The 13,115-nt window shown below is 39.4% G+C and overlaps 1 protein-coding gene across 2 annotated transcripts in view; it reads left to right on the top strand.

Moving 5' to 3' along the window:
• The window catches only part of ammecr1 (AMMECR nuclear protein 1), a 113,368-nt gene extending 101,503 nt beyond the window's left edge, over window positions 1-11,865 (top strand). For both annotated transcript variants that reach the window (XM_080187938.1, XM_080187939.1), the window contains one exon: window positions 7,315-11,865. In XM_080187938.1, coding sequence (XP_080044064.1) covers window positions 7,315-7,429 — 115 coding nt within the window. In that variant the 3' untranslated portion in view covers window positions 7,430-11,865. The remainder of the gene's footprint in view (window positions 1-7,314) is intronic.
• Window positions 11,866-13,115: the final 1,250 nt, after the last annotated feature.

Raw genomic sequence — 13,115 nt, 5'->3', positions numbered from 1 at the left:
AGTAAGTTGAACAACTGTCCCCTCATTGCAGCTCCATTCACATCAGCTTTTTGTTGTTGTTTTAGACCTTCTTTAATGTACCTCAGAAGTCTGTTTTATATTCTAGGCCTTCTAGCTTGTGGTCTGATCTCCTGGCATGATATCAACAGTCTTGCTCAAATATAAATACCTTACTTCCATGCAGTTTCCATTGTCAGGAAGGCTGGTCATTTCCTCAAAAATAAATCCAGTAAATTTGTTGGGCAAGTCTCCCTTCCCAAAAAAATGCTACAGATTTTGTTTTTAACCACGGATTTGTTACCTATTTTATATTTTTGGGATCTTTTAATACTTCAACATCCTGCTGTAATGTCCATATTCCTAAATTGTCCGTATTTTCCCTTTTAAAGATTGCGCTAACCTTAAATATTTTCCCACCTTTTGAGTTAGCTGTTTTCGCTAATGATTTCCAAGGGGTGTTGACAAGGACGTGATTTGATTTTTCCAGCTGTCACTTTGTCCATGTAAGAAGTCCACCAGGAAAGAATAATGTCTTACTTTAATTTGTGACAGCCATATCTGAAGTTTGTTTCCTTTTAGTGAGTGTCTTTTTCCATCAGTCCCATAAATTTAAGATCTGCGCAAAAAAGAATGAAATATATTTTCTAATGTTGGGGTCACTGTATGGTCACACCATTTCCTGTTGCAGATATATTTTTAGAAATGTTAATTTATTTTTGTAGTTGCACGATCCTAAGTTCATTTTCTATTTTAGGTGTCCTAACTAATCTTTTGACCTCTTAACTTTTTTTTATTGGTTCACTTTGCTATTTGTAGCTTTAATCATCAGTAATTTTTTTCTGCTCTCCTTTTAATCATTGTTTCCATTGTTGCACACATTGGTGTCATTCCCTCGTGCTGTGCATGGCTTTTGTACTCTGTATAAAATATTACTAAAAATGTTCATCTATTCTTTGTCCTTTTAACAGTGCTGGCCAGACTGATTTTGAGAATCTCACCCTGCTCCCTCCCTTGAAAATCCACCTTTCTGAGCGCTTCCATTGTACTTGTTGTTTTCCAGCCTAAACTTTAACTTGGTCTCCATTTTATTGGGATAACTCTCCTAGTCCTGGCCTGCTTTGCCATCATGCAGTTGTTGGGATCTTGGAGGTGGTGGTTCTCAAGCACCTACTGCCATTCTAGGTGTTTTAAGGCCACGGGTTTGGAAGGTGCTTCGAAAAAACTTGGTGAGTTGAAGTGCATCTTGTAAATGGTATACTTTGCAGCCACTTGTGCCAGTGGTGGAAGGTATAAATGTTTACTGTTGAATTAATGGGATGCCTATAAAACATGTTGCTTTGCCCTGGATGATGCTGAGCTACATGATTGTTGGAACAGAACTTATCTTTGCAAATGGAGATTATTCCATCGCATTTCCTAAGTTGTGCCTTGTACATATAAAATTAAAGGCTTTGTGAAATCAAGTGGCAAGCCAGCTGCTGCAAAATCCTCTGCCTCTAACATACATTTTAACCATAGTATGTGGTTAGTGGTGATCCCTAGAATGTTGACGAGGAGCATAGTAATGGTAATGCTATTGAATATCAAGGGAGAGGTAGTTATATTCTCATTGGAAATGGTCATGTCCAGTGGAAATGGTCATGGCATTTGTGTGGTATGAATGTTACTTGTCACTTAGCCCAAACCTGAATGTTGTTTAGGACTTACTGTATGCAGGCCTAGACTATTAGCCCTTTTTTCATTTCTACGAGACTGCTGTATTCAGAGCCTGACAGTCTACCAGTTATCAATGGTGCAGCAATTCTTGAATTTGTTTAACCTGCCATTACATATTCTTCAGGCAACCTACCATATTCATTGGAAGAACTTTCTCTTCAGTTTTAATCACTAAAATACATCCCTTTGTTTAATTTTCAATAAAATGATCTCCCTTATTAACACTGACAATTTGGGTATTTTTGGAAATTGAAGTCTCGTTCCAATGTCTGGAACTTTCTTTCATGGGTGGCACAGTGTTTAACACTGCTGCCTGAGCGTCAGTGACCCGGGCTTGATTTTGGGCTTGGTTAATTGTCTGTGCGGAGTCTGCATGTTCTCCCCATGTCTGTGTGGGTTTGCTCCAGGTGCTCTGGTTTCCTCCCACAGTTGAAAGGCATGCTGGTTAAGTGCACTGGCCATGCTAACTTCTCCCTCAGTGTACCTGAACAAGGGAATGGTTGTCCCCCAAGATTTTATTTAGTTGGAAAAGGTGCAATGTCTGAACCTGCTTCTTCTGTCTCATTTTGGCAGGACCAATGGGATGAAGGAGTACAATATCAAGGGTAGGAGTCTTAGCAGTGTTGAGGAGCAGAATGACCTTGGGGTCCGGGTCCACAGGACTCTTAAATCGGCCTCGCAGGCGGAGGATGTGGTCACGAAGGCGCATGATGTACTGGCCTTCATTAATTGAGGGATTGAGTTTAGGAGCTGAGAGGTAATGCTGCAACTTTACATGACCCTTGTCAGACCCCACTTGGAGTACTGTGCACAGTTCTGGTCGCCTCACTACAAGAAGGATGTGGAAGCTATTGAGAGGGTGCAGAGGAGATTTACAAGGATGTTGCCTGGATTGGGAGGCATGCCTTATGAAGATAGGTTGAGGGAGCTAGGTCTCCTCCCTGGAGAGATGAAGGTTGAGAGGCGACCTGATAGAGGTTTATAAAATGTTGAGAGGTATAGATAAGGTGGATTCTCGGAGGCTATTTCCCAGGGCTGAAATGGTCGCTACGAGAGGACACAGGTTTAAGGTGCTGGGGAGCAAGTACAGAGGAGATGTCAGGAGTAAGTTTCTCACGCAGAGGGTGGTGAGTGGGTGGAATCAGCTGCCTTCGGTGGTGGTAGAGGCAAACTCGCTGCGGTCTTTTAAAAGACTTCTGGATGAGTACATGGGGTTTAATGGGATTGAGGGTTATAGGTAGTTCTATGGCCTGGTAGGTATGGATATGATCGGCACAACTTGTGGGCCGAAGGGCCTGTTTGTGCTGTAGTGTCCTATGTAAAGGACACTGTCCTGTGTGACTACCTGTGGCTTCTTCCATGTGTATGTGAGCACACTGTCAACCCACTGATCTTGAATTGATTTTTGGTGTATTTCTTAACTCCTGTTCTCCTGTTATCCTGAATATCCCCTCCACCCACCCAGAGATTGTGGAGGTGAGGGGATTTGGAGAACAGAGATTGTGGAAGTGGGGGGAGTTGGAGAGAAGAGATTGTGGAGATATCATCAGACTGTGACCCCTTGTTCTGGACACCCCCACCATTGAGAATTTACGCTTTGCATCTATCCTGCCTAGTCCTGTTAGAATTTTATAGATTACTGTGAGATCCTTCCAAAACTAGTGAATATAATGCTAACCAACTCTATCTCTCCTCGCATTTCAGTCCCACCATCCCAAAAATCAGTCTAGTAAACTTTCACTGCACTCCCTCTAAAGCTTAGAACATCTTTCCACAGATGAGACCAAAACTGTACACGATAGTCCAGGTGTGGCCTCTCCAAGGCCTTGTATAATTGCACTAAGAATCCTGCTCCTGCACTCAAATGTTCTAGCTATGAAGGCAACACACCATTTGCCTTTTTTAACTGCTTGCTGCACCTGTATGCTTACCTTCAGTGATCCAGATAGTAATGTCTTTCTGTTCTTGCTACCAAAGTGGATAACCTCATTTATCCAAATTGTACTGCATCTGCCAGTCACTCAACTTGTCCAAATCAAACTGGAGGATTTCTACATCCTCCTCACAGCTTGCTCTCCCACCCAGCCTCGTGTCTTCTGCAAATTTGGGGATAGTACATTTAATTTCCTCATCTAAATCATTTCTACATAGTGAGTTGCTGGGGTCTCAGCACTGATCCCTGCAGCACCCTGTTGATGACTGCCTGCTATTTGGAAAAAGATACATTTATTCCTATTCTTTTTGTTTCTTGTCTGCCAACTAATGTTCTATCCATCTCAATACACTATCCTCAGTCCTATGTGCTTTAATTTTACACACTAATCTTTGTTGAAAGCTGCCTGAAATTCTAAATAAATCGCATCCACTGGCTCCACCTCATCAAGTCTAGTAGTTACATCCAAGAATTCCAGCAGATTTGTCAAGCATGATTTCTTTCATAAATCCATGCTTATTCTGTCCAATCCCGCCACTGCTTTCCAAATGTTTTTCTATAAAATCTTTGATAATGAATTCTAGAATTTCCCCCCTAATGACATCAGACTTGCTGATTTTCTCTGTACTTCCCTTTTTAAATGTGGGGTTACATTAGCTACCCTCCGATCTGTAGGAGCGGTTAGAGTCTATAGAATCTCGGAAGGTGACTACCAGTGCATCCATGTTTGTCTGCTTCCCTCGTCCTTCTAGATGGTACTGATTGTGGAATTGGTGCTGCTGCCTAAGGAGCAGTACATTTTGTAGATGTCACACACTGATGCCATTTCTGTCAGTGAAGGGAGTGAATGTTTGTGGATGGGGTGCCAATAAAGCAGGTTGCTTTATCCTTGCGAGTCTCAAGCTTCTTGAGTATTGTTGGAGCTGTATTCTTCCAGGCAAGTGGAGGATATTGCAAGACTTGTGTCTTGTAAATTGTGGACAGGCTTTGAGGAGTATTCACTGCAGGACTCCTATTGTCTGACCTGCTCTTGTAGCCACAGTATTTATATGGCTAATCCAGTTTATGGCCAGATGTGGGCAAAATGTTTCTGCTGCTTGTCAACCCAAGCCAGGATATTGGCTAGGTCTTGAATATGGATTCCTTCAGTATCTCAAATGGTGCTGAATGTTGTGCAATCGTCAGCAAATGTCCTACTTCTCTCATGATGGAAAGGGAGTTATCGATGAAGCAGCTGAAGATAGCTGGACGAAGGACTTTACCCTGAGGAACTCCTGTACTGATGTCTTGGAACTGAGATGATTGACCTCCAATGGCCATAACCATCTTCTTTTGCACCAGGAACTCCAACCAACGGAAAGTCTTTTTCCCCTGATTTCCATTGTCTCCAGTTTTGCAAAGGATCCTTGATGCCATACTCGGTCAAATGCTGCCTTGATGTCACACTCCCCTCACTTCTGAAGTTCAGGTCATCGTGTCTGTTTGAACCAGAGATCAGGAGCTGAGTCGCCCTGGCAGAACCCAAACTGAGCATCAGTGAGCAGGTTCTTGTTAAGCAAGTGCTGCTTGATACTGACTACCACCTATTACTGTTAATTGAGTGTAGGTTGATGGGACTATTATTGGCTGGCTTGGGTTTGACCTGCATTTTGTGTATAGGATGTATTTTGGCAATTTTCTGCATTGTCGGGTAGATGCCAGTGTTGTAGCTGTGCTGGAACAGCTTGGCTAGGGGAGCAGCAAGCTCTGTAAATCACATCTTCAGTATTATTGCCAGAATATTTTCAGGGTCCATGGCCTGTACATCATCCAATACTTTTAGCCTTTGCTTGATGTCACACAGAATGAATTGAATTGGTTGAAGACTGGCATCTGTAATGCTTGAGCCCTAGGGAGCAGGCCAAGATGGATCATCCATTCAGCCTCTCTGACTGAAGATGGTTGCAAAATTCTTCAGCCTTTCCTTTGCACTGACATGGAGATGGGGGCAGGGTGAGGCTGTGGATAGAGGGATCTAAGACCATAAAACATAGGAGCAGAATTAGGCCACTCAACCCCTCAAATCTGCTCTGCCATTCCATCATGGCTGATATTTTTCTCATCCCCATTCTCCTGCCTTTTCCCCATAACCCCTGATCCCTTATTAATCAAGAACCTATCTATCTCTGTCTTAAAGACACTCAATGACCTGGCCTCCACAGCATTCTGCAGCAAAGTGTTCCACAGATTCACCACTCTGTGTGGCTAAAGAAATTCCTCCTTGTCTTTGTTTGAAAGAATCATCCTTTTAGCCTGAGGTTTGCCCTCATTAGATTACATTAAGAACTATGTAGGGGTTTCAAATAATCTAACTCATGTATTTTTGTTTCCTGTCTTTTGTAAGTGTTGACATAAATACTAATTGGCTGTAGTAATTTCTGAATTGAAATTTTCCTTTCTAGTTCCAGAGTGACAGGGACTGTACAGTGAGTTTGGAGCATCAAATTCACAGTAGTTCTTTGTCCTTGATATAATTTTAGTGCTGTTTTGAACAGATTTTAAAATCTTTTTACTGATTTACAATACTTGCATATAAAATAAAAAGTGAATGTTAAACGTACTCAGCAGGTTGGGTAGCAGCTTTGGAAAAGGAAGCAGTTAAATTTTATCAGATCTTTTATCAGAACTGCAAAGGTTAGACACTTGATAAAGTAAAGGTTGATTACGTCAAGGATGATTGTGATGAGTAAAATAGACCTGGATGTGTTTGGGGAATTATCCTTCATTTTAAACATCCTCCAATCTTTTGAGGTTAAAGTTATGCTTCAGTGCTTAATTCCAGCTTTCTATAAATAGAGCTTGTATTTATATAACACTTCCCATGCCCTCAGGATTCCCCAAACAGTTCAGTCAATACAAGAACACAAGAAACAGAAGCAGGAGTAGATCTCCAAGCCCCTCAAGCCTGCCCCATCATTCAATACGAGCATGGCTGATCCATGCTGGCCTCAACTCCTTTTCTGTGCCATTTCCCCATCGTTCTTTTATTCCTCGATCTATCAAATATTTATCCATCACCACTTTAGATGTGCTGTAATCTGTGATGGTATTTCATTCATGCACAACAAGCCTGACTGTGCAATAAACAGTGGCTTAATATGTTTTTAGTGGTGCTGGCTGACGGCTAAATATGACAAGGGGACCTCCCTACACTTCAGATCTCAGTTTACCATTTCATTCAAAAGTTTTCAACAGCACCAACCTAACACTCAAAACCGAGCCAGTCAGGTTAGAGTCCCAGAGTAGACTTTGAGAACATTTGGATGTGGTACTGAGGATGCAGAAAAGAGAATCAAATTGCTTGAATGCACCTGAGTACAGTACCTGGAATATAGAGCCGTTAACTGCTGTCTTGGTCTAAGAATTTGAGGTAAGTGCCAATCATTATTTGCTTTTCCTAAAATCAAACTTGTAGTTTTATTTATGGAGGTATCTTTATGCCTGTGTATTTGCATATTTCTTTTTTTCAAAGAATCCAGAATCTAGTTTTTTTGGCTTGTCGTATAGAAGAGGAATCCTGCAGCCCAGGATAATCTTGCAGTATAAATCCACGTAATGTTGAATGAGTGCCTTTACAAAGCGCTTTTTTGATTGTCTCTAATTAACTTTTTTTCTGTTCTCTACAGGTACCATAGTGAAAAGATGACACTGAGTTACTCAGATTATCTAGCTCACCGCCAGCATCACCACTACCAGAATGGCATTGCACACCCTCTACCACCGTACAACCATTATTCCTGACAATGACTTGCATGACCAGTCACTTGATCTTTCAGCAGACCTCTTCCCAGGGGACCCTTCCCCTTCCTGGTCTAGCTATCTCTATTACTGTACCATTTTATGATGATAGTTTCCGTTGCCATAGTGGCATGCAGCTGTTAGCTGGTGTCAATTTGGCAACGGGTGGTAACATCTCAATTATGAATCAATACATTTTCTTTCAGCATGCCCTTTTTAAAATAAGTTCCAATGAAATTGTCATATTTTGTTTTTGCATTCCCAAAATATCCTAAATCTGTGGATGAATGGAAGGAGAGTTGAAATGAGTTAGGCTGTAAGTTGCAAGAACAGGTTTTTTCAAATATTATCTTCTTGAGCAGATATTAGATCTACATTTCTTCAGTGATTGGATACTTTTTCATAAAAGTCAGTACACTATAAAGTAATTTCAAATGCTGTAAAGGAGATGCAAATCATTGCTGCTTTGCTGCTTTTGATTCAAGTAAAAACCCTTTTTCATACTCAACAATTTATATAAATGATTTTAACTTTGTTTTAAAATGCAGTTTTCAGAATACAACAAAGAATTTATGAAAAGGGCTACATTGAATTACTCAAGTATCAAAGTGTTAAGTGTGGTTCTCAAATAGGTACTTAGCTTCTCGCGATTGATATTTTTCAAAACTTTCCACCATAGAATTGTTATTGGGTATACTTGTCAAGTGGAAGTTAATCAAAATCGCCTCATACCCTAGAGTAGTGTGTATTATATGTGTATATATGCATATATGTAATATATATGCAGTTTTATTTTTTCCCTTGTGGGGAAAGATTCTCCATTGTGAGGCTGGAGACAAATTTGTCAAGTTTTTTTTTCAGAAACTTGCATGAAGTGAAAATAAATTTAACAATTAGATATATGGGCTAAAGTGCATGAATATACCATTTCAAATCAAGGTTGCACAACACTATAATTGTATTTGTGTAACCTTGGTCTGAATCTACTTGCTGTTTTCCCCAGGAGTAATGGGGGAAGCTTTTTATTTAAAGAAAGGTAGAATAAGACCATCTTGGAGGCAATATATATTCCTTTGGGATAACATTCATAATTTCTTTCCATGCAAATGGGTATACCCAATATACACACCCTTGAATTATCAGAAACATCTTTCATGGCTTGTTAAATTTCAGTTTAGCTTTAGCAGTACATTTCCTAAAAAAAAATTCTCCCAGCTCAAATTTTGACTGCATTAGTATAGAAAACATTACAGATGTGGATTTCTGTAAACATTGACTTCCAGTTATTTGCTAGACTTTGTGATTCTTTGGTTCTATTACTTACTTATATACCTGTAGTCTTTGGTAAAACAAAAATATATTTTTGAGTTAAGATGCTTAGTTTATAGATTAGCTATACCAACTTCTGTTTTCAATATTTAGAGCTTCAATATGATTGCATTAGCCAAAGTAAGAGACTGTTAAGTATATTGGAAAAGAGGAAGTTGAGACTCAAGGTGACTGGGCAAACATGGTGCTATAACTCAGGAAATATTCAAGCACAGTACCTGTGCAACCTGAGGCTCCCAACAAATCTATTTTGCTCAGCCACTTTGAAATTTAAATAAGCAAAGTTATTTTTATGGTGGTATAAATTTTCTAATTAACAGGAAATCAGATCAGGTGTGGGTTAATTTACATGTCTGCTCTCAGTTGCCACAAATCCAGCAGTTAAACCTGGAACGTTCAGACTTCAGATCAGCAAATTCTGGTTTAGTATGGTAAAATAGAAATACAAAGTTTAACATCATGGTTTTATTTGTTGACCTCTACTTTTGTCTGCTGCTCTTTTTGAAAAGAAAGCGCTGCATCAGGAAACAGAAGACTGCAGGTGACTTTCTAAATTGAGAATTTAGATTACATGTACATTGGATTATTGTACAATCGATGTTGAAGGACACGGTTTCTTTATAGAGGTTTGAAGACTAGATTGAGCTGTTTTAGATGGTTATTAAAACACAGTTGAATTAAATCGGAGGCAATACCTCAATAGCATTTCCACCTATTATTTCATTAACTTTGAACCTCTAAATTTTTAGCCATGGATATGGCTATATAATTTTGAAATTAAGTATACACCAACTTTAATTATATATTTGGACCTTCAGGTCAGTTGTAACTTCAGTTTTCACTTGAAGGCAATTTTATTAAAACTCTAACTTGCAAGTAAGATTGGCTAAGTTTGAGATCATGTAGTTAAAAAAACGGTCTTCATAAAGAATCTGTATCAAATATGCATTAATGTTTTATTTTATTGGATATGTTCAGATTTATAAATTTAATGTCATTTGGAAGATGGCCATTAATTGTTCTTTTGAATATCCTCAAATGCCCAGATGAAATTATGACTAAAGTTGGTCCATAGACTTGGTAAGATTTTGCCTTCATCTTGAGAGAGCCAGTTCAGTGTATGAATTTACAGCTTGAGAGGACTCCTTCCATTATTCACATTGAAAGAATTTGAGTTGTGTATCCACAGTAATTGTCCAAAAAAGATGGTTTATATTTCACTTGTGTTGCCTTAATTTTGACAAAAAAAATAGCACAAACTGAACAATCTTGTTGGCTGCCAAGTGGAACTTAGTTTACTGAATTTTTCTGAACATCATGTCCCTCATCTCGGCATGCTCATCCTTTCCTTGAGCTCACCACTAGTGGGGGGAGAAAAAAATGGTGCTATATGACTCTGAATGGGTCACGTGACTGGTCATGCTGACTCCGAAATCATATCGGAATAATCTTGATATATGCAGATATTATACAAAACTTTGCTACCAGTGTAATAATGATGAAAACAAATAAATAAAATCCTGCAGCCTTGCAAGGACGAGGTCAGCAATACTTCCCTGCATGGCGTGGTGGAACGGGACATATCTCGTCGTGTGTAGCTATAGAAGCATGACAGTGTGTCCATGCTGGTCATTTTTTTCCTTTGAGAAAAATAGTTTAAACTGAAGCATTAGATATTTAATATTTTTATGGGGCTGTTACATTACCTGCCACCTCTTGAACATGTTCAATTTTTATATACTGTTGTGCAGTAGAGGTTACATCACGTTGTTATTCAGACCGAACCAAAGATGCCTCCAGCCATGATCTAATGCTGCTGTGAATTAAGCCTGCTTTCCAGTCCTTCAAGGCTACTGCAGGAGGTTTTAACAATTTGTTTTTTATTTTTGTACAATTTCTAACTGGTTTTGCTAGTAGCATTGATTCAATTAAGTTTAATTTGAAGATTCTCAATGAGCACTGTTGAACATTGGTGACTGGTAACTTTGCCATGCAGTGGCTGTATCGAAGAAGCCCCATAGTGTGCCTCTCAGACCTAAGGGTTTCTTTAATATGTATCTTAGAGACCAGCAGGAAATCTTTATACTAAAGATGTGTTTAATTATTTTTACCATTGTTGTTTGAACTCTTGTTTCTTAATTTTACTCTGGACCCAGTAACTGCACTGGCTGTCAATCGCACTGAGAGAGCGAGAGAGTTGTGTTTCAAACTTTTGTAATAACACATGTATGACGGTTTTTGTACATTGAAATCAATTCTTTTCAGAATTTTTTGGATCTAGTTTCTAAGTTATTTTAGTGTTTTTTTTATATGTTAAAGATGAGATGAGTTAACACTGTCACCAGCAGACTGATTTACCTACTGATGCTACAGTGATGTTGGGTTTAACAGCTACCTGGAGTAGCTCATGCCCAAAAATGTTTTTTTTCTTGTTAGTAACTGTTGAATAATGGCACCACAATATATGTGAAGAACCCCTTCCATTATGACTAGATCCTCCTTCCACATTGAAAATTTTACAATTGCTATTAGTGTGATGATTGTTGAAATGGGCATTTATAGTATGGTTGTAAGTCAAAAAGTGGGGGGAGGGACTTTATAATAAAAATGATCAGTGGGTCTGTGAGACATGGATTGTGGAACAATGTAGTAGTTTTAACACTATTGTTACATTTTAAAGCATTTACCCAATAAAATATTAAAATTAATACTTAATTGGTCTCTATGTTGGTACACAGGATGAAATGAGTGTTTCATGTGCCTATGTATATTATACTAGTTACGAACAGATTCAAGGAAAATCTCACAATGGCTAAATATTGTGAGTTTAGTGGATTAGAAATGAGATTTATTTGATGGAATGGACTTTATTTTTAAATGTTGTACCGTAGGTGATGGTGGAGGTAGCAGGCACTGAAAAGTATTTCCACTCAAGTCGCGAATGATACCATTTCACAAAGTATGAACAGTACCAGTGGATCCAAATGGACTTACAGCAAGGGGAATCCACCTACTGATGCTCTGTGAAGCAAGTCCACCTACAATCAGAACGTGAATTCCAACCTGCAGAAATCTACAGTGACTTTTTCTAAACTCTTGAGATTATTGGATGGGGGGTGGGGTGGGGGGGTGAAATCTATAAAAATATTTAGTGAAATATGTGGGGCATTTTCCCCACAATGTTTTTTATCAATAAAAGCACATGTAAGTGTTGAAACAAATGACTCCTTTTATTGAATAGTCTCATAAGCTATTAAATGTGCAAGTATTCTTTCAAACTTTTTTTGTAACCCACTGCTTCTGGAAAATAATTCCTAATTTCAGTACCACTGTATTGATTCATGGTAGAGTGTAGTTCAATTGATTGAACTCTCCACGTGTAGGGAGAGTATGTCGGCTTTGGGGGTGCATTACAGCTGATGTTTATTGTGTCTCTGAAAATTTTTTTTCAATTAGGGATCACTAATTGATCACTGCTGTCCAGACTAAGATCAGGTGACAAAACTAACCAGTCATCAAATCTGAGACCTTCCAGTTAATGACTGAAATTAAACTGTGGTGGTGTGGCTCCTTTTAAGGGAGTGATCCCTGAGGGCCACGTAATTTGAGCCACATCCTATGGTATGGCAGCACGGGAAGCTGAGCCAGTTGGGTGTAAGAGCCCCCTGTCCAAGGTTGGAGGATCCTCACTTGAAGCTGGAAAGGAGTGGAGAATAGCCATGTATTTAGAAATACAGAAACTAAAAGCAGGAATAGGCCTTTCGAGCCTGATCTGCCATTCATTTTGATCATGGCTGATCAAAGTCAATATTCTGATTTCCTCCTCCTCCTCCTCCTCCTCCTCCTCCTCCTCCTCCTCCTCCTTCCTCCTGCCTGCCCCCACCCGCCCCAATCAATATCCCTTGATCACTTTAATCTCAAGATCTATATCTAATTTCTTCTTGCAATCTCAATGTTTTGGCCTCAGCTACTTTGTGGTAGTGAATTCCACACATCCACCATCTTCTTGAGGAAATTTCTCTTCACCTCAATCCTAAAAGGTTTATCCATTATCCTCAAATATGACCCCTAGTTCAAGACTCTTTCTCTCCCCCCGCCCCCCACCATCAGGAATATTCATTCTGAATTTTAGTTCTGTCAGACCCTTGTTTATAATAAACCCTTCTTTAAAGCTACAAGTCACCAAGTTATGATACTGGCCACTGGCGAGAAGGAAAATCTTTAGATGGTTGTCTGGGATTGCAGCGTGCAGCTAGAGGGGAGGAGAGTTGTATTGAAACAATGAAGAAGCAAGGTACCTGCGCACTTAAAAATGCCTTTGATCGGAAAGAGTGAACCATTTGACTTGATTGGAAAACTG

The sequence above is a fragment of the Carcharhinus amblyrhynchos genome, chromosome 4 (genome assembly GCF_965287045.1).
Source record: "Carcharhinus amblyrhynchos chromosome 4, sCarAmb.v2.hapA, whole genome shotgun sequence".
Classification (NCBI taxonomy): Eukaryota; Metazoa; Chordata; class Chondrichthyes; order Carcharhiniformes; family Carcharhinidae; genus Carcharhinus; species Carcharhinus amblyrhynchos.
This window is presented reverse-complemented; position numbering and strand designations above follow the sequence as displayed.